Source organism: Montipora capricornis, chromosome 13 (assembly GCF_036669925.1).
Source record: "Montipora capricornis isolate CH-2021 chromosome 13, ASM3666992v2, whole genome shotgun sequence".
NCBI classification, from domain to species: Eukaryota; Metazoa; Cnidaria; class Anthozoa; order Scleractinia; family Acroporidae; genus Montipora; species Montipora capricornis.
Genome location: NC_090895.1, coordinates 22,114,520 through 22,139,519, shown reverse-complemented (window position 1 = coordinate 22,139,519; position 25,000 = coordinate 22,114,520). Strand labels below are relative to the sequence as shown.

At 38.9% G+C, this 25,000-nt stretch overlaps 1 protein-coding gene across 3 annotated transcripts in view; it reads left to right on the top strand.

The window, feature by feature from the left end:
• LOC138030091 (fibroblast growth factor receptor 3-like) overlaps positions 1 to 25,000 on the top strand; it is an 88,261-nt gene that overhangs the window by 21,312 nt on the left and 41,949 nt on the right. For all 3 annotated transcript variants that reach the window (XR_011128031.1, XM_068877950.1, XM_068877949.1), the window contains exons 4-6: positions 3,999 to 4,241; positions 10,785 to 11,027; positions 20,663 to 20,905. Coding sequence is in view for 2 of the 3 variants with exons in the window: in XM_068877950.1 (XP_068734051.1) it covers positions 3,999 to 4,241; positions 10,785 to 11,027; positions 20,663 to 20,905 (729 nt within the window). In the remaining variant the exon portion in view is untranslated. The remainder of the gene's footprint in view (positions 1 to 3,998; positions 4,242 to 10,784; positions 11,028 to 20,662; positions 20,906 to 25,000) is intronic.

Here is a 25,000-nt window from a genome sequence, read left to right as displayed (position 1 = left end):
CAAAATTCATGTACATGTAGATCTTACTGGTAAGGTAAATGTACATAATTATGCCCTGATTTGCATCAGGCCAGGAATGAAGCAGGGCTGTGTTGTGTCAGCTTTTCTGTTCCTACATGTACTAGCCAGTACTTCTGGCAGAGTGGTATTGAGCTTCCTCTGGTTAAGTGCTTCGCATAGTGATATGACAGTAGTCGAGTGAGGTTTGGACTGACACTGCCATAGAAATGTGTTGAGCTCTTGTTTTCAGTTCTTGTGCTCGATGGTCACGGTTCTCACACATTTTTCTAGTGTCATCATAAAACGTTCTGCTGTGGCGTTTGCCCTTGGCCAAAGAGGCGTGATCTTGCGGTCTTGCTTCCATCTGTCGATGCGTTCTGATTTTGGCTTGTGACTGTTGAAGATCCCCAGAAGTGGCTTGTGATCTGTGCCGATGGTGAACTCTCTGAACTGGTGATCAATTAAGCTTTAAAACAAAGGAAAACCATCCAAGGGTCTTTTCGCACTTTATTTCTACCTTCAAGGCCATGTGTGTAATTGCTGTCATGGGCTGTCATGCAATGAACTCAAAATGTTGGGTGACAACGCAGAGTGGATGTTTTCCACTCACCAAACTCTTCACCCTGATCCTGTTTTGGAAGTAGGCCATTGTTGCTCCTTTGTAGGTCATTGTAGATCATTTTAGAGCTCTCATTGTAGCTCACTGTAGGGACATTGTAGATCATTGTAGACTATTGTAGGTCATTCCTTGTTTTAGTAACTGACGTCATCATTTTTCTCAAAACCAGCTTATTGACTTTTTTCAGAAAAAGGTATGTGAATTCCGCAGTTTAATCTGGGGCCTGCTTAGTTCCAAAATTCATGTAGATCTTACCGGTAAGGTAAATGTACATAATAATTATACCCTGAGTTGCATCAGGTTAGGAATGAAGCAGGGCTGTGTTGTGTCAGCTTTTCTGTTCCTACATGTACTAGTGCTTGACTTTGAGTGGTGGACGTTGCAGAAGAACAGTTATCGGATGGCAGTTCACATCTACAGTCTGTTGGAAGATGCAGGTTTTGCACACTGATATCATCAGTGACAACCACATATAGTTGAAGACCACAACATTGGTGGAGTTGGAGGGTTGGGTTTAATGAAGCTGAACAGTGAGAAAATGTAAGATGATGAGATTGAATGTGAGGAAGAAAAATAATGCAAGAGTCAAGGTTGGTTGAGGATACATGTATGTATAATGTATGTACAATGTATGATGCAGAAAAATTTCAGGTTATTGAGGAGCAATTGTGTCAACAACTGTTGGAGACACACAGGCTATAATGTCAGCAGGCTGATGGAGGCAAGTGCAGGGTAAAGAAGACTGGGCAAGTTCTGGAGGACAATAATTATTAACCTTTGAGTGTAGACGAAGGTGCAGTTGAAGTCAATGGAGAGGTCATGAGTATTGTTATTTTGGGATCAAATCATGGAGGGTGACAAAGAGACAAATGTTCAGTTGACACATGGCAATTGAGATCAACTAGTTGTTCCAGTGATCAAAATGGGTGTTCCCTTTGAAGAGGACAAATCCTTCGCTTACATGTATGTTCTGGGATGAGGAAAGCCGGACTCTGCCTCTCTGGTGTTTTAAAAGTACATGTAATAATTGAGAGCAAGATAGCCCTTATTAAAAAGTTTGTAATTATTCCGTTAAACCCCTTTCGTTGGACACACTTTTTTTTATGTGGCTCTACCCAAGTTTTCAGTTTTTAAGCACCAATAAAATTATTACTAAGCTTTTGTTGGACAATAGCATTTAATTTAGTGAACCCACTGAATGCTGACATTTTGGTTACAGCTGTATTAATAATTGTGGTTTAAGCCACCCCTAAAATCAGTTTTCAGGCCAAAAATGCCTCAAACAAGTTTTCCGAGCCCCTGCACCGGGTGGGTCCTTTTTAACCCACACTGTCTACTTTACAGCAACCTTTGGCTTCTTAAAAACTTAAAGAAAACCCTGACCAACATTCAGGGTCTTTAAGTTAACTGAGGAGAAAGTGCTACACTGTACCTTAGTAATGACATAGATATGAGGGATCTGCAAATGGTAAGACACACTTAGTCAGGGGTTCTCAATAAAGCCTGAAACCTGTAACACCTGCCACAGGTGTCACTGGTAAGTGTTACTGCTCTGAAAGCACCTCGATCAGTACATGTACATGTATGTAAATCAGTAAGTCTTGAAATCAATATTGCAAATGAAAGAATGACTTTTGTAGCAAAAAAAGAATTAATGTTTAAAAGTATTTAATGTTAGTTGCTTGTGCACAGAATGACTGAACAATCACTGTATTTGAAGGGCCTTGGTCGCAATAAAAAACAGGGCTGCCATATTGAATTTGAAACAGTTTTGGCCCAGGCCACTCATGGATTTTGTTCCAAGTGCGGCCATGAACGCTGCGAAGCGAAAGGCTGACCAACCAGGGATCCTTTGCTTTTTCTCAAAAAGTAAAGCATTGTGCAGGTTAATATACATGTATCAGTTAATGGTACTGAATGATTTTCTGGTTTGGAAAGGGGTGATTTCAATTTCCAGTTCTCAGACCCACTGAACAGATTTAAAATGCACAAAAAGTTGTTTGGAAGAAATAAGACAATGTTACCCCAGAATGAAGGAAAACGTATTTCCAAGCCTGGTGGTAAAAAAAAAAAAAGGCCGAAAGGAGCATCCCCTCAGTAGCTTGGGCCCAAAGGTCCCAAAAAGGGCATGTGCATGTACACCTGCACATCAGTGTTATGGTTGAAAACAACACTGCAGCAGGTGTTCAAAATTCTATTGAGAACCGTGTTAGTCTTATCGGATAAGGACAATTAACTGTAGGCCCTGTCTCACAACCCTTCATTGTTCATGACCCTGTGGGACATAAAAGAACCCTCACACTACATGTACATGTATTCACAAAGAACAGGGCATGAAGTACCCGGTGTTGTGATCAGTCCTCTGTGGTTTATTGTGGTTGGTAAGGTACTGAACTGTAAATGCTCAATTATACTAGCTACACCAAGCTGGGTAAACAAAGATAATTATGATGATGATGATTGTATTGCAAGGAACATTTTATATAAATAGACTGATTTCTTGTGGTATTTAAAAAACCAATAGATTCTATTGAACTGCCCATGAAATTAAAAATTAATAACCAAAGCTTATTTGAAAGACTTTTGAAGAATAGAAACCTGGTGTTTTTATATTTGAAATAATTATCCCTTATCGTTCCAGAGATATTAAAGTGTTTGGGTAAAAACTGATGACGTCATCAGTGGTTCCAAAGGAAAAGAAATCACAAAGTATAGAATATCCTTTAATTTTGTGGGGCTCATCAAACTTGGCACTGGTAATGTATGTCAGTTTTAAAATGACACCCATTGTACAGTTGCCATTGCAACGATTGCTTCCAGATCAAGTTTGTGCTGAACTGGCGCTCCCAATTTCTGTCTTTAACCAAACATCATTCACTGTCATTGCATTGATTAGGACACCTATAACAACATGAGCTCCATGTGTGTTATGAGCAGGCCTGTCTGTCTTACCTGATTTCAGAGGAAGTTGAGATGTTTCTTTTGCTACAAGAAGGGACTGGAGCTAAAAGTGTTGCTACGGTTATGTCATACTCTACACCGTTTTCCACCTTTCTTAAGTTTTTTATTCAGTTGCCAAGTTTGAATAATATCACTGTTATCTTTCCAGAGATTATTCTTGATTTTGTGATCCATCTTCCTTCGAACCACTGATGATGTCATCACTTTAGTAATTTGCATAGCACAAAAGCTTTAATATATCTGAAAGAAAAAGAGATACATCAAAACCGAAGAGGCCATTCTTTCATTTATCTCTAAATGTCATCGCATTTATTATCAGGTTTGATTTGAATGAATGAGCATTGCAACAATTGTTGCTTTACTGCCTTGGTTTTTTGTTTGAATCTCATTTTAAGGCTCTGATGATTTTATTTTGTAGATCCTCCAAGCAATATCAGAGCCTCGAGCGACCTAAACATAACAGCACCTGCTAACTTGACTTTGAACTGTTCAGCTAATGGTAAACCAGAACCAACAATTACCTGGACAAGACTCTCTGATAATACTGAAGTCACCATGCCTTTGAGCATCACTGGTAGACAGGATGCAGGAGACTACAGGTGCACTGCTGATAATGGTGTTGGAAGTTCTCTGACCAAAGATGTCTCTATTATTGTTCTGCGTGAGTGACAGAGTTTTTTGAGCTTTGCATTGTACAGTGCATTTCAAGCAACTTTAAAAGTTCAAAGTCTTTTCATCGACTTACAAATGACTGTATGATGCACCACAAACATTCACTTATGTCTAGGATTGACCCTAATTACTGCTGCACACATAATTTTGACATCCAACACCCTTTGTGTCTATTATTAAAAGTTGCTACGTATTTCCAATAATAAGGTGGCGCGGTAAATTAGGTTTGTGTTATTTTTAGCTTAGGGTGAATGCAGCTGTTTATCTTGACTTGAGGAGCAGTATTTGGGGGACACTTTTTGATGTTAATTGAAATCAGCATGCATTATAATAATTATTGTTATATATCTGGAGTTTGAATGCAGCTGTTTATCTTGACTTGAGGAGCAGTATTTGGGGGACACTTGTTGATGTTAATTGAAATCAGCATGCATTATAATAATTATTGTTATATATCTGGAGTTTGAATGCAGCTGTTTATCTTGACTTGAGGAGCAGTATTTGGGGGACACTTTTTGATGTCAATTGAAATCAGCATGCATTATAATAATTATTGTTATATATCTGGAGTTTGAATGCAGCTGTTTATCTTGACTTGAGGAGCAGTATTTGGGGGACACTTGTTGATGTTAATTGAAATCAGCATGCATTATAATAATTATTGTTATATATCTGGAGTTTGAATGCAGCTGTTTATCTTGACTTGAGGAGCAGTATTTGGGGGACACTTTTTTATGTTAATTGAAATCAGCATGCATTATAATAATTATTGTTATATATCTGGAGTTTGAATGCAGCTGTTTATCTTGACTTGAGGAGCAGTATTTGGGGGACACTTTTTTATGTTAATTGAAATCAGCATGCATTATAATAATTATTGTTATATATCTGGAGTTTGAATGCAGCTGTTTATCTTGACTTTATTAGGAGTATTTGGGGGAGACTTTTTTATGTTAATTTAAATCTTCATGCTTTATAATAATTATTGTTATATATATGGAGTTTGAAAGCAGCTGTTTATCTTGACTTGAGGAGCAGTATTTGGGGGACACTTTTTTATGTTAATTGAAATCAGCATGCATTATAATAATCATTGGGGTCAATCCAAAGATTTAGTACTACACATTATTCATAATCTCATGGTTACACTGCATTGGCCCTGAGAAGCCCCTGTGGGGAGTGGTCAAGTGTGTATTGTGTTTGTGGGATCCAGTGCAAGAACGAACCAGTAAACGCAACATTAGAATGGTAAATGCAACATTGAAGGGAGGGAGGAAGAGGGCTGCATTATTAATACCTTGGATGTGAGTTACATGCTATTTATGACCAAGGTTGTAGCTTTTGGTGAGCATGTGCCTTTATCTTCTTTTTCTCCTCTGCATCTCTCACTGCCAGGTTCTTCTGTGTCTCAACAATGGTTTGTTGGAGGACTGGTGGCGTCACTTCTGGCAGAGTGGTCTTTAGCTCCCTCTGGTTAAGTGCTTCGCATAGTGAGATGCCATTAGTTGTGTGAGGTGTGGCCCGACACTGCCATAGAAATTTGTTGAGCTCTTGTTTCCAGTTCTTGTGCTCGATGGTCGCGGTTCTCACTTATTTTTCTAGTGTCATCATGAAACGTTCTGAATCGCCGTTTGCCCTTGGCCAAAGAGGCGTGATCTTGCAGTCTTGCTTCCATCTGTCGATGCGTGCTGATTTTGGCTTGTGACTGTTGAAGATCCCCAGAAGTGGCTTGTGATCTGTGGCGATGGAGAACTCTCTGAACTGGTGACCAATAAAGCTTTAAAACAAAGGAAAACCATCCAAGGGTCTTTTCGCAGTTTATTTCTACCTTCAAGGCCATGTGTGTAATTGCTGTCATGGGCTGTCATGCAATGAACGCAGAGTGGATGTTTTCCGCCCACCAAACTCTTCACCCTGATCCTCTTTTGTCTTTTTCTTGTCATTTAAAGGGGCTAGGTCACGCTATTTTAGGTAATTTTATTTAATTTTGTTATTAATGAGCTCTAAACGTCAAATTGGCAGAGCAAGAGTCTTTCCTTTGCAAAATCACGGCCACATAACAACTGAGAATGATTTTCCAGCTTTGTAAATGAAATTTTGATATAGACTGATATAAATTTGAAAAAAGGTGGGCGGACATTTTTCAAATTTACCCAAATTCATCCATTTCAATCCTCTCCACTTTTGTCCATGCATGTCCCTTCTTGGCTTCCCTGTGTTTTGTTAGAGTTCTTCTATAGTTTTGAACAGTTGATATTTTAGTTAATTTTATGACCATTCGATCAGTGCTGAAATTGCCTAAATTTGCGTGACCTAGCCCCTTTAAGTAGGCCATTGTTGCTCCTTGTTGGTCATTGTAGAGCTCTCATTGTAGCTCACTGTAGGTCATCGTAGATCATTGTAGACTATGGTAGGTCTTTCCTTGTTTTAGTAAATGACGTCATCATTTTTCTCAAAACCAGCTTATTGACTTTTTTCAGAAAAAGGTATGCGAATGCCGCAGTTTAATCTGGGGCCTGCTTAGTTCCAAAATTCATGTACATGTAGATCTTACTGGTAAGGTAAATGTACATAATTATGCCCTGATTTGCATCAGGCCAGGAATGAAGCAGGGCTGTGTTGTGTCAGCTTTTCTGTTCCTACATGTACTAGCCAGTACTTCTGGCAGAGTGGTATTGAGCTTCCTCTGGTTAAGTGCTTCGCATAGTGAGATGCCAGTAGTCGAGTGAGGTGTGGCCTGACACTGCCGTAGAAATGTGTTGAGCTCTTGTTTTCAGTTCTTGTGCTCGATGGTCACGGTTCTCACACATTTTTCTAGTGTCATCATAAAACGTTCTGCTGTGCCGTTTGCTCTTGGCCAAAGAGGCGTGATCTTGCGGTCTTGCTTCCATCTGTCGATGCGTTCTGATTTTGGCTTGTGACTGTTGAAGATCCCCAGAAGTGGCTTGTGATCTGTGCCGATGGTGAACTCTCTGAACTGGTGATCAATTAAGCTTTAAAACAAAGGAAAACCATCCAAGGGTCTTTTCGCACTTTATTTCTACCTTCAAGGCCATGTGTGTAATTGCTGTCATGGGCTGTCATGCAATGAACTCAAAATGTTGGGTGACAACGCAGAGTGGATGTTTTCCACTCACCAAACTCTTCACCCTGATCCTGTTTTGGAAGTAGGCCATTGTTGCTCCTTTGTAGGTCATTGTAGATCATTTTAGAGCTCTCATTGTAGCTCACTGTAGGGACATTGTAGATCATTGTAGACTATTGTAGGTCATTCCTTGTTTTAGTAACTGACGTCATCATTTTTCTCAAAACCAGCTTATTGACTTTTTTCAGAAAAAGGTATGTGAATTCCGCAGTTTAATCTGGGGCCTGCTTAGTTCCAAAATTCATGTAGATCTTACCGGTAAGGTAAATGTACATAATAATTATACCCTGAGTTGCGTCAGGTTAGGAATGAAGCAGGGCTGTGTTGTGTCAGCTTTTCTGTTCCTACATGTACTAGTGCTTGACTTTGAGTGGTGGACGTTGCAGAAGAACAGTTATCGGATGGCAGTTCACATCTACAATCTGTTGGAAGATGCAGGTTTTGCACACTGATATCATCAGTGACAACCACATATAGTTGAAGACCACAACATTGGTGGAGTTGGAGGGTTGGGTTTAATGAAGCTGAACAGTGAGAAAATGTAAGATGATGAGATTGAATGTGAGGAAGAAAAATAATGCAAGAGTCAAGGTTGGTTGAGGATACATGTATGTATAATGTATGTATAATGTATGCTGCAGAGGAATTTCAGGTTATTTAGAAGCAATAGCATCAACAACTGTTGGAGACACACAGGCTATAATGTCAGCAGGCTGATGGAGGCAAGTGCAGGGTAAAGAAGACTGGGCAAGTTCTGGAGGACAATAATTATTAACCTTTGAGTGTAGACGAAGGTGCAGTTGAAGTCAATGGAGTGGTCAGTACTGTTATTATGGGATTGAATTATGGAGGATGACTAAGAGACGAATCTTCAGTTTATACATGGCAATTCAGATCAACTAGTTGTTCCAGTGATCAAAATGGGTGTTCCCTTTGAAGAGGGCAAGTTGTTATTGGTATCTCTGGCTTATGTTCTGGGATGAGGGAAGTAGGCCTCTGCCTCTTTGGTGTATGAAAAATACGTGTAATAATTTAGAGCAAGATAGCCCGTATTAAAGAGTTTGTAATTACATTCTGTTAAACCCCTTTTGTTGGACAGACTTTTCATGCATGTGGCTCTACCCATGTTTTCAGTTTTCAAGCACCAATAATTACTAAACTTGTTGGACAATAGCAGCATTTCATTTAGTGAACCACTGAATGCTGACATTTTGGTTACAGCTGTATTAATAATTGTGGTTTAAGCCACCCCTAAAATCAGTTTTCAGGCCAAAAATGCCTCAGATACGTTTTCCAAGCCCCTGCACCGGGTGGGTCCTTTGTTAACCCACACTGTCTACTTTACAGCAACCTCTGGCTTCTTAAAAACTTAAAGAAAACCCTGACCAACATTCAGGGTCTTTAAGTTAACTGAGGAGAAAGTGCTACACTGTACCTTAGTAATGACATAGATATGAGGGATCTGCAAATGGTAAGACACACTTAGTCAGGGGTTCTCAATAAAGCCTGAAACCTGTAGCACCTGCCACAGGTGTCACTGGTAAGTGTTACTGCTCTGAAAGCACCTCGATCAGTACATGTACATGTATGTAAATCAGTAAGTCTTGAAATCAATATTGCAAATGAAAGAATGACTTTTGTAGCAAAAAAAGAATTAATGTTTAAAAGTATTTAATGTTAGTTGCTTGTGCACAGAATGACTGAACAATCACTGTATTTGAAGGGCCTTGGTCGCAATAAAAAACAGGGCTGCCATATTGAATTTGAAACAGTTTTGGCCCAGGCCACTCATGGATTTTGTTCCAAGTGCGGCCATGAACGCTGCGAAGCGAAAGGCTGACCAACCAGGGATCCTTTGCTTTTTCTCAAAAAGTAAAGCATTGTGCAGGTTAATATACATGTATCAGTTAATGGTACTGAATGATTTTCTGGTTTGGAAAGGGGTGATTTCAATTTCCAGTTCTCAGACCCACTGAACAGATTTTAAAATGCACAAAAAGTTGTTTGGAAGAAATAAGACAATGTTACCCCAGAATGAAGGAAAACGTATTTCCGAGCCTCGTGGTAAAAGAAAAAAAAAGGCCGAAAGGAGCATCCCCTCAGTAGCTTGGGCCCAAAGGTCCCAAAAAGGGCATGTGCATGTGCACCTGTACATCAGTGTTATGGTTGAAAACAACACTGCAGCAGGTGTTCAAAATTCTATTGAGAACCGTGTTAGTCTTATCGGATAAGGACAATTAACTGTAGGCCCTGTCTCACAACCCTTCATTGTTCATGACCCTGTGGGACATAAAAGAACCCACACACTACATGTACATGTATTCACAAAGAACAGGGCATGAAGTACCCGGTGTTGTGATCAGTCCTCTGTGGTTTATTGTGGTTGGTAAGGTACTGAACTGTAAATGCTCAATTATACTAGCTACACCAAGCTGGGTAAACAAAGATAATTATGATGATGATGATTGTATTGCAAGGAACATTTTATATAAATAGACTGATTTCTTGTGGTATTTAAAAAACCAATAGATTCTATTGAACTGCCCATGAAATTAAAAATTAATAACCAAAGCTTATTTGAAAGACTTTTGAAGAATAGAAACCTGGTGTTTTTGTATTTGAAATAATTATCCCTTATCGTTCCAGAGATATTAAAGTGTTTGGGTAAAAACTGATGACGTCATCAGTGGTTCCAAAGGAAAAGAAATCACAAAGTATAGAATATCCTTTAATTTTGTGGGGCTCATCAAACTTGGCACTGGTAATGTTTGTCAGTTTTAAAATGACACCCATCGTACAGTTGCCATTGCAACGATTGCTTCCAGATCAAGTTTGTGCTGAACTGGCGCTCCCAATTTCTGTCTTTAACCAAACATCATTCACTGTCATATTGCATTGATTAGGAGACCTACAGCAACATGAGCTCCATGTGTGTTTTGAGCAGGCCTGTCTGTCTTACCTGATTTCAGAGGAAGTTGAGATGTTTCTTTTGCTACAAGAAGGGACTGGAGCTAAAAGTGTTGCTACGGTTATGTCATACTCTACACCGTTTTCCACCTTTCTTAACTTTTTTATTCAGTTGCCAAGTTTGAATAATATCACTGTTATCTTTCCAGAGATTATTCTTGATTTTGTGATCCATCTTCCTTCGAACCACTGATGATGTCATCACTTTAGTAATTTGCATAGCACAAAAGCTTTAATATATCTGAAAGAAAAAGAGATACATCAAAACCGAAGAGGCCATTCTTTCATTTATCTCTAAATGTCATCGCATTTATTATCAGGTTTGATTTGAATGAATGAGCATTGCAACAATTGTTGCTTTACTGCCTTGGTTTTTTTGTTTGAATCTCATTTTAAGGCTCTGATGATTTTATTTTGTAGATCCTCCAAGCAATATCAGAGCCTCGAGCGACCTAAACATAACAGCACCTGCTAACTTGACTTTGAACTGTTCAGCTAATGGTACACCAGAACCAACAATTACCTGGACAAGACTCTCTGATAATACTGAAGTCACCATGCCTTTGAGCATCACTGGTAGACAGGATGCAGGAGACTACAGGTGCACTGCTGATAATGGTGTTGGAAGTTCTCTGACCAAAGATGTCTCTATTATTGTTCTGCGTGAGTGACAGAGTTTTTTGAGCTTTGCATTGTACAGTGCATTTCAAGCAACTTTAAAAGTTCAAAGTCTTTTCATCGACTTACAAATGACTGTATGATGCACCACTAACATTCACTTATGTCTAGGATTGACCCTAATTACTGCTGCACACATAATTTTGACATCCAACACCCTTTGTGTCTATTATTAAAAGTTGCTACGTATTTCCAATAATAAGGTGGCGCGGTAAATTAGGTTTGTGTTATTTTTAGCTTAGGGTGAATGCAGCTGTTTATCTTGACTTGAGGAGCAGTATTTGGGGGACACTTTTTGATGTTAATTGAAATCAGCATGCATTATAATAATTATTGTTATATATCTGGAGTTTGAATGCAGCTGTTTATCTTGACTTGAGGAGCAGTATTTGGGGGACACTTGTTGATGTTAATTGAAATCAGCATGCACTATAATAATTATTGTTATATATCTGGAGTTTGAATGCAGCTGTTTATCTTGACTTGAGGAGCAGTATTTGGGGGACACTTTTTTATGTTAATTGAAATCAGCATGCATTATAATAATTATTGTTATATATCTGGAGTTTGAATGCAGCTGTTTATCTTGACTTGAGGAGCAGTATTTGGGGGACACTTGTTGATGTTAATTGAAATCAGCATGCATTATAATAATTATTGTTATATATCTGGAGTTTGAATGCAGCTGTTTATCTTGACTTGAGGAGCAGTATTTGGGGGACACTTTTTTATGTTAATTGAAATCAGCATGCATTATAATAATTATTGTTATATATCTGGAGTTTGAATGCAGCTGTTTATCTTGACTTGAGGAGCAGTATTTGGGGGACACTTGTTGATGTTAATTGAAATCAGCATGCATTATAATAATTATTGTTATATATCTGGAGTTTGAATGCAGCTGTTTATCTTGACTTGAGGAGCAGTATTTGGGGGACACTTTTTTATGTTAATTGAAATCAGCATGCATTATAATAATTATTGTTATATATCTGGAGTTTGAATGCAGCTGTTTATCTTGACTTGAGGAGCAGTATTTGGGGGACACTTTTTTATGTTAATTGAAATCAGCATGCATTATAATAATTATTGTTATATATCTGGAGTTTGAATGCAGCTGTTTATCTTGACTTGAGGAGGAGTATTTGGGGGACACTTTTTTATGTTAATTGAAATCAGCATGCATTATAATCATTATTGTTATATATCTGGAGTTTGAATGCAGCTGCCCGTACGAAAATTTGTGGCCTGATTGAGCGAGATTCGGGCCCGATTCGGGCCATAAAGCTGTTTTTAAGGCCAGAACTGAGCGAGACAAAGCGAGACAACCATTTTGTCGCGCTTGTGCGACTAAGCCAGACATAAGTTTGCTTCGATTATCGCCGATAGTGTGGCGTGAGTGAGCGAGAAAAAGTGAAACAGGGGCACCCAACGAGAATATAGTTCAAAACTACTTAAACATAGCACTGTTAAACGTATTTTAGCATTTAAAGGGTAGATACAGGCATATTTTTATCCCTAAAAATTTTTCATCTGTTCGGATTCCCTAGCTGAAAGTCTTGTGATCCGAAAATTATAGGGATCAAAACTTACCTTTTCGAAAATTTCAGCCAGAGAAAAGGCTCCCGAGAATTCTAGGTGACCTTTTTAGGGTAAAAATCCGTTCCAAAATGGGCAATTATACCATGTTTTAGACGTTCGAAAATTCTAGGACAGGCAGGCAAGCAAAGAATTTTACAACAAATGTTTCGAAATTTCTAGATCTCAAATCGTCATCCGAACAGATATTTTCCGAAAATTGACGTTGGGTGCCCCTGGTGAAACCCCAGTTTATTCATTTACGCCGCAGTAACGAGACATTTGTCACGGTGTATTATCGGTGAAACTCAGGCTGCTCACTTGTTATTCGATACATAAGTGCTCCCTACTTGTTATTCGATAGGAAAAGATTACTAGAAATAGATCAGGGAGTACTCAAAAATGCAAATCAGTTACTTAACTCTGGCTGTCGTTCTAATGTATTATATTATTTGCTGCATTTCTGTACGTGTAGTCCGTCCTCGGGTAAAAGGTGAGCAAACCATTTTTTACCGCTCTGAATTTTGAGCTAAAATACGTATTTTTTCCAAGTGATACATTTAGCGTGATACCCACCCGCATCCGGAGAGGTAAGTTCAAATAGCTTAGCACGTTCGGGAGAAGCAATCTACATGTAGCTACCTCAAGACAGCATTATCCTGCTTGCCCAAAACGGAGGATAAGTTTTTAATGATAGGAATTGCTTGTCGCTGGATGGAAAACCTTTAATAGGGAAGAACAATGTTTGAGTTTTGGCTATCGATAATTAAATATTTGTAACCGCTTTTGGCGCGCGTTTCAGTTTAACTTAACTGCATGTGCATTTCACCAAACATCTGAATCTCTTCACAGATGCAGAGCTTTTTCTTCCCATTTAGGACAGTAATCAACCAGATCAAAACAGCATTTATTTGCTCAAATTAATATTGCTGGGACAATTTTCTCTTTTATGAAATCGATTCTAAACAGTGTATGAAGATTTAAAATAAATGAGAAACGCGACTAGAAACCACCTCGCTATCTGCTCACAGATCACTGTGGAAACCTGGCTACTAACATGCCTACCTTATTATGGACACTTTGAATGACTTCAGTCGCATTTTGTTCTATGCTAAAAGCTGATACATTCTTTTTATTTAAATTACCTTAAACTGAAACATGTTTCTGTCTTACATGACTGTCCACGCAATGATGACAAGGGTCATGTTTACTGTAGTTGGTCTCGGTCGAGGATGGTTCGCTTACTTATTGGCACGGAAACTAAAGATGGTATCTTTCGAATAAGGATAAACTCAGTCTGTTAACCCTTTGGTTGTAACCACTAAAAATGTGATACAAGAATTATTTTGTCGATACACATTCGTAATTTTGCTTCCAGTGTCAAAACAAGTCCACAATGTCGCCGTAAGTCACGCAAACAAAAAACAGCGATACTGTCTATTGGGGTGGGGGGAGTGGCAGGCAGGGGATTTTCTAGTTTATAATTTATAATGGCACTATTAAAGTAGGCATAGTTTCAATTATGGCCTATTTTGTTTCTGTTTATAATGATTTCAATGTTTCTTATAAATAATGCGTCAAAGTACCAGGATAGCACGATGTGCCCTCACCCCATGACAGATGATACTTCATATCCTCATTGTAATAAGCTGAGAAATAAGCTTGTGAGTCAGATAAATACGGAGAAACTTACAGAAAATCACTTATGTCTTACATGTAAAACTATTCAGTCCCCTATCAGGCATCATAATAAAATTGACCATCTACGGGCATCCGTTTACTGTTTGCGTGACTTACGGCTAAATTGTGGACTTGTTTTGAAACTGGAAGATGTGTGCTGACAGAAGAATGCGTGTATCACATTTTTAGTGGTTACAACCAAAACATGGACTCTTGCTATAACCAAAGGGTTAACAGACAGAGTTTCTCGTTCTCCGAAAGACCCTATCTTTAGTTTCCGTGCCAATAAATGCCACTTTTTTTCTGTCGCGCAAGGTCGCACAACATTCAAGGTTCTCATGGCGTTGTGTCTGTTTAAACTTAATTGTGTGAGGAAACAACATACAGCGCCCAAATCTCTGAGTAGCGGTAAGTTTTCCCGGGTTTCTTTGCCGCAATCACCGCTATTAACAAAGGGTCTTAGTTTTCGTACGAAAACTAAGAGCGGGTTTGTAGTTTTCGTACTACGAAAGCTAAGACCAGGTCTTAGGTCTTAGTTTTCGTAACACCCGAAATTATAAGCCATAAACTAACGTCACGCCCATAAAAATGTATTGTTCATTAGCGTGATTGTCGTTTTTTTATGGCCTGAATCTCGCCCGTTTATCGCTCAGAATATCGTCCAAATGTCAGAGTAGTACAAATGTCCCGCTCCATTCTCGCTCATTTATCGTTCAATTTTTATCGCTCCTGTCAGGCTGATTATCGTCAGGCTCTGTATCGCTCATCAGCGAGACTTTTTATGGCCCGAATCTCGCCCGCGTCTCGCCCAGAATTTTCGTACGGGTGTTTATCTTGACTTGAGGAGCAGTATTTGGGGGACACTTTTTTATGTTAATTGAAATCAGCATGCATTATAATAATCATTGGGGTCAATCCAAAGATTTAGTACTACACCTTATTCATAATCTCATGGTTACACTGCATTGGCCCTGAGAAGCCCCTGTGGGGAGTGGTCAAGTGTGTATTGTGTTTGTGGGATCCAGTGCAAGAACGAACCAGTAAACGCAACATTAGAATGGTAAATGCAACATTGAAGGGAGGGAGGAAGAGGGCTGCATTATTAATACCTTGGATGTGAGTTACATGCTATTTATGACCAAGGTTGTAGCTTTTGGTCAGCATGTGCCTTTATCTTCTTTTTCTCCTCTGCATCTCTCACTGCCAGGTTCTTCTGTGTCTCAACAATGGTTTGTTGGAGGACTGGTGGCGTCACTTCTGGCAGAGTGGTCTTTAGCTCCCTCTGGTTAAGTGCTTCGCATAGTGAGATGCCATTAGTTGTGTGAGGTGTGACCCGACACTGCCATAGAAATTTGTTGAGCTCTTGTTTCCAGTTCTTGTGCTCGATGGTCGCGGTTCTCACACATTTTTCTAGTGTCATCATGAAACGTTCTGCATCGCCGTTTGCCCTTGGCCAAAGAGGCGTGATCTTGCAGTCTTGCTTCCATCTGTCGATGCGTGCTGATTTTGGCTTGTGACTGTTGAAGATCCCCAGAAGTGGCTTGTGATCTGTGGCGATGGAGAACTCTCTGAACTGGTGACCAATAAAGCTTTAAAACAAAGGAAAACCATCCAAGGGTCTTTTTGCAGTTTATTTCTACCTTCAAGGCCATGTGTGTAATTGCTGTCATGGGCTGTCATGCAATGAACGCAGAGTGGATGTTTTCCGCCCACCAAACTCTTCACCCTGATCCTCTTTTGTCTTTTTCTTGTCATTTAAAGGGGCTAGGTCACGCTATTTTAGGTAATTTTATTTAATTTTGTTATTAATGAGCTCTAAACGTCAAATTGGCAGAGCAAGAGTCTTTCCTTTGCAAAATCACGGCCACATAACAACTGAGAATGATTTTCCAGCTTTGTAAATGAAATTTTGATATAGACTGATATAAATTTGAAAAAAGGTGGGCCGACATTTTTCAAATTTACCCAAATTCAATCCATTTCAATCCTCTCCACTTTTGTCCATCCATGTCCCTTCTTGGCTTCCCTGTGTTTTGTTAGAGTTCTTCTATAGTTTTGAACAGTTATTTTGATATTTTAGTTAATTCTATGACCATTCGATCAGTGCTGAAATTGCCTAAATTTGCGTGACCTAGCCCCTTTAAGTAGGCCATTGTTGCTCCTTGTTGGTCATTGTAGAGCTCTCATTGTAGCTCACTGTAGGTCATTGTAGATCATTGTAGACTATGGTAGGTCTTTCCTTGTTTTAATAACTGACGTCATCATTTTTCTCAAAACCAGCTTATTGACTTTTTTCAGAAAAAGGTATGCGAATGCCGCAGTTTAATCTGGGTCCTGCTTAGTTCCAAAATTCATGTACATGTAGATCTTACTGGTAAGGTAAAGGTACATAATTATGCCCTGATTTGCATCAGGCCAGGAATGAAGCAGGGCTGTGTTGTGTCAGCTTTTCTGTTCCTACATGTACTAGCCAGTACTTCTGGCAGAGTGGTATTGAGCTTCCTCTGGTTAAGTGCTTCGCATAGTGAGATGCCAGTAGTCGAGTGAGGTGTGGCCTGACACTGCCGTAGAAATGTGTTGAGCTCTTGTTTTCAGTTCTTGTGCTCGATGGTCACGGTTCTCACACATTTTTCTAGTGTCATCATAAAACGTTCTGCTGTGCCGTTTGCCCTTGGCCAAAGAGGCGTGATCTTGCGGTCTTGCTTCCATCTGTCGATGCGTTCTGATTTTGGCTTGTGACTGTTGAAGATCCCCAGAAGTGGCTTGTGATCTGTGCCGATGGTGAACTCTCTGAACTGGTGATCAATTAAGCTTTAAAACAAAGGAAAACCATCCAAGGGTCTTTTCGCACTTTATTTCTACCTTCAAGGCCATGTGTGTAATTGCTGTCATGGGCTGTCATGCAATGAACTCAAAATGTTGGGTGACAACGCAGAGTGGATGTTTTCCACTCACCAAACTCTTCACCCTGATCCTGTTTTGGAAGTATGCCATTGTTGCTCCTTTGTAGGTCATTGTAGATCATTTTAGAGCTCTCATTGTAGCTCACTGTAGGGACATTGTAGATCATTGTAGACTATTGTAGGTCATTCCTTGTTTTAGTAACTGACGTCATCATTTTTCTCAAAACCAGCTTATTGACTTTTTTCAGAAAAAGGTATGTGAATTCCGCAGTTTAATCTGGGGCCTGCTTAGTTCCAAAATTCATGTAGATCTTACCGGTAAGGTAAATGTACATAATAATTATACCCTGATTTGCATCAGGTTAGGAATGAAGCAGGGCTGTGTTGTGTCAGCTTTTCTGTTCCTACATGTACTAGTGCTTGACTTTGAGTGGTGGACGTTGCAGAAGAACAGTTATCGGATGGCAGTTCACATCTACAGTCTGTTGGAAGATGCAGGTTTTGCACACTGATATCATCAGTGACAACCACATATAGTTGAAGACCACAACATTGGTGGAGTTGGAGGGTTGGGTTTAATGAAGCTGAACAGTGAGAAAATGTAAGATGATGAGACTGAATGTGAGGAAGAAAAATAATGCAAGAGTCAAGGTTGGTAGAGGATACATGTATGTATAATGTATGTATAATGTATGATGCAGAAAAATTTCAGGTTATTGAGGAGCAATTGTGTCAACAACTGTTGGAGACACACAGGACATTGTCAGCAGGCTGATGAAGGCAAGTTGCAGCGTAAAGAAGATTGGGCAAGTTTTGGAGGACAATAATAATTATTAACATTCGAGTGTAGATGAAAGTGCAGTTGAAGTCAATGGAGTGGTCAGTACTGTTATTATGGGATTGAATTATGGAGGGTGACAAAGAGACAAATGTTCAGTTGACACATGGCAATTGAGATCAACTAGTTGTTCCAGTGATCAAAATGGGTGTTCCCTTTGAAGAGGGCAAGTTGTTATTGGTATCTCTGGCTTATGTTCTGGGATGAGGGAAGTAGGCCTCTGCCTCTTTGGTGTATGAAAAATACATGTAATAATTTAGAGCAAGATAGCCCGTATTAAAGAGTTTGTAATTACATTCTGTTAAACCCCTTTTGTTGGACAGACTTTTCATGCATGTGGCTCTACCCATGTTTTCAGTTTTCAAGCACCAATAATTACTAAACTTGTTGGACAATAGCAGCATTTCATTTAGTGAACCCACTGAATGCTGACATTTTGGTTACAGCTGTATTAATAATTGTGGTTTAAGCCACCCCTAAAATCAGTTTTCAGGCCAAAAATGCCTCAGATACGTTTTCCAAGCCCCTGCACCGGGTGGGTCCTTTGTTAACCCACACTGTCTACTTTACAGCAACCTCTGGCTTCTTAAAAACTTAAAGAAAACCCTGACCAACATTCAGGGTCTTTAAGTTAACTGAGGAGAAAGTGCTACACTGTACCTTAGTAATGACATAGATATGAGGGATCTGCAAATGGTAAGACACACTTAGTCAGGGGTTCTCAATAAAGCCTGAAACCTGTAACACCTGCCACAGGTGTCACTGGTAAGTGTTACTGCTCTGAAAGCACCTCGATCAGTACATGTACATGTATGTAAATCAGTAAGTCTTGAAATCAATATTGCAAATGAAAGAATGACTTTTGTAGCAAAAAAAGAATTAATGTTTAAAAGTATTTAATGTTAGTTGCTTGTGCACAGAATGACTGAACAATCACTGTATTTGAAGGGCCTTGGTCGCAATAAAAAACAGGGCTGCCATATTGAATTTGAAACAGTTTTGGCCCAGGCCACTCATGGATTTTGTTCCAAGTGCGGCCATGAACGCTGCGAAGCGAAAGGCTGACCAACCAGGGATCCTTTGCTTTTTCTCAAAAAGTAAAGCATTGTGCAGGTTAATATACATGTATCAGTTAATGGTACTGAATGATTTTCTGGTTTGGAAATGGGTGATTTCAATTTCCAGTTCTCAGACCCACTGAACAGATTTAAGATGCACAAAAGATTGTATGAAAGAAATAAGACAAGGCCACCCCAGAATGAAGGAAAAGGTATTTCCAAGCCTCGTGGTAAAAGAAAAAAAAAGGCCGAAAGGAGCATGCCCCCAGGCCCCCCAGTAGCTTGGGCCCAAAGGTCCCAAAAAGGCCATGTGCATGTACACCTGCACATCAGTGTTGTGGTTGAAAACAACACTGCAGCAGGTGTTCAAAATTCTATTGAGAACCGTGTTAGTCTTATCGGATAAGGACAATTAACTGTAGGCCCTGTCTCACAAGCCTTCATTGTTCATGACCCTGTGGGACATAAAAGAACCCACACACTACATGTACATGTATTCACAAAGAACAGGGCATGAAGTACCCGGTGTTGTGATCAGTCCTCTGTGGTTTATTGTGGTTGGTAAGGTACTGAACTGTAAATGCCCAATTATACTAGCTACACCAATCTGGGTAAGCAAAGATAATTATGATGATGATGATTGTATTGCAAGGAACATTTTATATAAATAGACTGATTTCTTGTGGTATTTAAAAAACCAATACATTCTATTGAACTACCAATGAAATTAAAAATTAATAACCAAAGCTTATTTGAAAGACTTTTTGAAGAATAGAAACCTGGTGTTTTTATATTTGAAATAATTATCCCTTATCGTTCCAGAGATATTAAAGTGTTTGGGTAAAAACTGATGACGTCATCAGTGGTTCCAAAGGAAAAGAAATCACAAAGTATAGAATATCCTTTAATTTTGTGGGGCTCATCAAACTTGGCACTGGTAATGTTTGTCAGTTTTAAAATGACACCCATCGTACAGTTGCCATTGCAACGATTGCTTCCAGATCAAGTTTGTGCTGAACTGGCGCTCCCAATTTCTGTCTTTAACCAAACATCATTCACTGTCATATTGCATTGATTAGGAGACCTACAGCAACATGAGCTCCATGTGTGTTTTGAGCAGGCCTGTCTGTCTTACCTGATTTCAGAGGAAGTTGAGATGTTTCTTTTGCTACAAGAAGGGACTGGAGCTAAAAGTGTTGCTACGGTTATGTCATACTCTACACCGTTTTCCACCTTTCTTAACTTTTTTATTCAGTTGCCAAGTTTGAATAATATCACTGTTATCTTTCCAGAGATTATTCTTGATTTTGTGATCCATCTTCCTTCGAACCACTGATGATGTCATCACTTTAGTAATTTGCATAGCACAAAAGCTTTAATATATCTGAAAGAAAAAGAGATACATCAAAACCGAAGAGGCCATTCTTTCATTTATCTCTAAATGTCATCGCATTTATTATCAGGTTTGATTTGAATGAATGAGCATTGCAACAATTGTTGCTTTACTGCCTTGGTTTTTTTGTTTGAATCTCATTTTAAGGCTCTGATGATTTTATTTTGTAGATCCTCCAAGCAATATCAGAGCCTCGAGCGACCTAAACATAACAGCACCTGCTAACTTGACTTTGAACTGTTCAGCTAATGGTACACCAGAACCAACAATTACCTGGACAAGACTCTCTGATAATACTGAAGTCACCATGCCTTTGAGCATCACTGGTAGACAGGATGCAGGAGACTACAGGTGCACTGCTGATAATGGTGTTGGAAGTTCTCTGACCAAAGATGTCTCTATTATTGTTCTGCGTGAGTGACAGAGTTTTTTGAGCTTTGCATTGTACAGTGCATTTCAAGCAACTTTAAAAGTTCAAAGTCTTTTCATCGACTTACAAATGACTGTATGATGCACCACTAACATTCACTTATGTCTAGGATTGACCCTAATTACTGCTGCACACATAATTTTGACATCCAACACCCTTTGTGTCTATTATTAAAAGTTGCTACGTATTTCCAATAATAAGGTGGCGCGGTAAATTAGGTTTGTGTTATTTTTAGCTTAGTGTGAATGCATCTGTTTATCTTGACTTGAGGAGCAGTATGGGGGACACTTTTTGATGTTAATTGAAATCAGCATGCATTATAATAATTATTGTTATATATCTGGAGTTTGAATGCAGCTGTTTATCTTGACTTGAGGAGCAGTATTTGGGGGACACTTTTTGATGTTAATTGAAATCAGCATGCATTATAATAATTATTGTTATATATCTGGAGTTTGAATGCAGCTGTTTATCTTGACTTGAGCAGTATTTGGGGGACACTTGTTGATGTTAATTGAAATCAGCATGCATTATAATTGAGGTCAATCCTGAACATACCTGTATCTCCAACCATTTAGTACTAAACCCTATTCTTAATCTCATGGTTGAACTGCAGATTTAATATTAGCCCTGAAAAGCCCCTGTGGGGAGTGGTCAAGTATGTAATGTGTATTGTAATGTGAAGAATGGCTATAAATATGGCTTACATCCCTCATGGGAATTTCAATAATTTTTGACACCTAGTTGTATGCAAAGCTTTGAAAAAATGATAATTTTCGTTATACTATACTACAAGTTCATGAATTTGCTTTCTGGAAGTTGGTTACAAGAATGTGTGGCCTGATTGGCTAAAGTTTTAGTCTGAGAATTTTATTCAGTAACAAGGAACATACTGTAACAGTGTAATGTGTACTATGCAGCAAATGAACAAAAGGGGATCTCTTAAAAGCTCTTTTGAGCTTGTTTTTCTGTGTTTGAAAGGAAGAAAGCCACTTTAATTTATACTTAAAAGACTCAGTATTAATTTTACAACTTAAAGTAACAAATGTTCATTATGATCTGCATGTTCATGAAGTTTGGATTCCCTTATCAAGGATTTTACTGTAAGAATGCACGTACTGTAGTTGGCAATATTCAAAGAACAGGCAAAGAAGGGACCACAAGTGTTGAAGGTTCGATCTGGTGAAGGGAGGGAGGAGCACTCTTCCAGTACATGTATGTGTTGCAATTTGGGCTATTTTGAATGTTCATTTCTTGCTATTCAAAATATTTGCGCCAATCTGTCAATCCATGTGGGCGGCAAAATCGTGTTAATACAGTAGTGGTCAATTTTTGCCCAATGCCAGCTCTTATCAAAAAGCTTGCTGTTCCTTGTTCCTTGTTAAGCTTTGCACCATTGCAGCCTGAGGCCTGGTCTTAAAGGATCGCGGACCAAAAAAAACTTAAGAGAGTTTCTGTGATTGCTTGGATAAGGGCTGAGGAACTTATTTCATTTTTCACGCCTAAAGTGAGGCGCTTATTCGAGAGCAGCGCTTATTTGAGGGCGGCGCTTATTTAAAAGTCGTGGACGCCACACAGAAATATTTCTGTACGGAGATTAACAGAAACGTCTTTTGATAGTCACCATTTGACCTTTACGGCATTTTACTCAATGGACAAGCAGCACAGAAATACAATCAACTGAAGAACATCGGTTTTGATGCAAAGAAATTGCCCAAGCTGTGTAAGAGTTACTTCTAGTGTTTCTTTAAGTTGACGAAAGTCCTCGAATAAGCGCCACATTGCGACCGCGGCGCTTATTCGAGGGTGACACTTACCTGCTTTTTTGTCCCAGATGCGGTGGTTATTCAAGGGCGGCGCTTGTTCGAGTAAATACTGTACAATGTACTTCGTTTCTTTTAGCGCATTTTAAGTGCAAAAATGTATTCTGTACTTGGTCAACACTTGCTTGAGCCCTGCTCTGAAGTGCGTTAGCTGTGAATTCTGATTCCGAAGTTTCTTCAACGTAATTCCACAACTGTTAGAGGTGAAGAAATTGTCAAGTCGAAAATAAGAAACCAACAAGGAAAATCGTAACCCAAATTATGGACATATGATATGTTAACTGTGGCATGGAACAAACCTAATACGGTAACTACACGAAGAAGTGTATGAGCAACGATACAACAAATCCACGAGATGGCAAGAGTATTCCTATTCTTCGAATAAATCACTTAGTGTTTTAAATAAAAATTTTAGTATAGCAACATGGTTATCGTATGCCCAAATTGTGGGTACATGTTAACCATGGCATTCTATAAACTTAAGATGGTTGCCTACACATAGAAGGAGGCTAATATAAAAAAATTAAAAATAAGAAACAAGAGATGGGAAGAGGTTCTTTATTCCTAGTCCAAAGTACACGGTGATTTTATTAAAAAACGTTTATAGAACATCATGGTTATCGTATACCCGAAATATGGGCATATGTTAACCTTGACATTCCATAAACTTAAGACGTGGTTTTCTACACGGTGAAGGAAGCTACTATAACAAAAAAAGTCAAGAGATGAGTAAAGGCTCTTTACTTCTTGTCCAAAGTACATGGTGATCAATTTTAATAAAAAGCGTTAATAGAGCAACATGGTTATCGTATACCCATAGTATGGGCATATATTAAAGGGGCTAGGTCACGCAATTTTAGGCCATTTCAGCACTGATCAAATGGTCATAGAATTAACTAAAATATCAAAATAACTGTTCAAAACTATAGAAGAACTCTAACAAAACACAGGGAAGCCAAGAAGGGACATGGATGGACAAAAGTGGAGAGGATTGAAAAGGATTGAATTGAGTAATTTTGAAAAACGTCGGCCCACCTTTTTTCAAATTTATATCAGTCTATATCAAAATGTCATTTACAAAGCTGGAAAATCATTCTCAGTTGTTATGTGGCCGTGATTTTGCAAACGGAAGACTTTTGCTCTGCCAATTTGACGTTTAGAGCTCATAATTAACAAAATTAAACAAAATTACCTAAAATAGCGTGACCTAGCCCCTTTAACCATGGTGTTCTACAAGCGTAAGGTGGCTCAAACCAGTTTCCACACTTGAAAGAAACGTTCTCATACAGAAGGATTGACACTACAACATTTTATCACTTAACAGAAATGTTCTGGTACCATGTCAAACACCAATTATTGCTAAAAAAAATTTGGTCATTTTGGTGATGTAAAACGTTACCGTGGCAACAGGAAAGCCCTGCAAAAACACCCCATATTTTGGCCTTAGCTGCTCATATCTCAAAAACGAACTTGTTGACCCCATTTTTTTATTTCTGAAATGTAATCGACATGCCAGAATGAAACTTTCTGCAAAGTGTAAAATAATTCTGTGGACCAGATTCAGAGCCACCTTAAATAATTGAAAATTTAAGATCGCTCTGAATCTACTTCACAGAATTCTTTTAAACTTTGCAGAGAGTTTTATCTTCGCCTGCAATAAAAAATTGGGGTCACCGAGTTTGTGTTTCAGATATGAGCAACTAAAGCTAAAATATAGGGTGTTTTGCAAGGCTTTCTTATTACCATGGTAACTTGTTACGTCACAAAAATGGCTGCATCTTGTTAAGCAATAATTGATGTTTTACATGGTACCATAACATTGCTGTTACGTGATAAAGCATTGTAGTGTCAATCCATGTAATAACAAGGTCTCCCTAAAAGTGTTGAAACTGTTTCCTACATGGACGGGGAGGCTAATATACAAAAAAAACCATGAGATGGGAAAAGGCTCTTTATTCCTTGTCCTAAGTACAGGGTGATTTTAATAAAAAACGTTCATAGAGCAACATGGTTATCGTATACCCAAATGATGGGCACGAATTAACCATTGCAGTCTACGAGCTTAAGACGAGATAGAAAATTGTCTGGTTAAGTGCGATGATCATTGGTCTTTTTTTCTATAGCCCAACTTCAAATATCTACATTTTGTTCATTTAGTCCTTTCACGGGAAGAGATGAGCCTTACAAACTGATCTCCTCCCAACTGTAAGGCTTCATATGTTAGTTGGTAGAGCATGGCACCGGCATCGCATAGG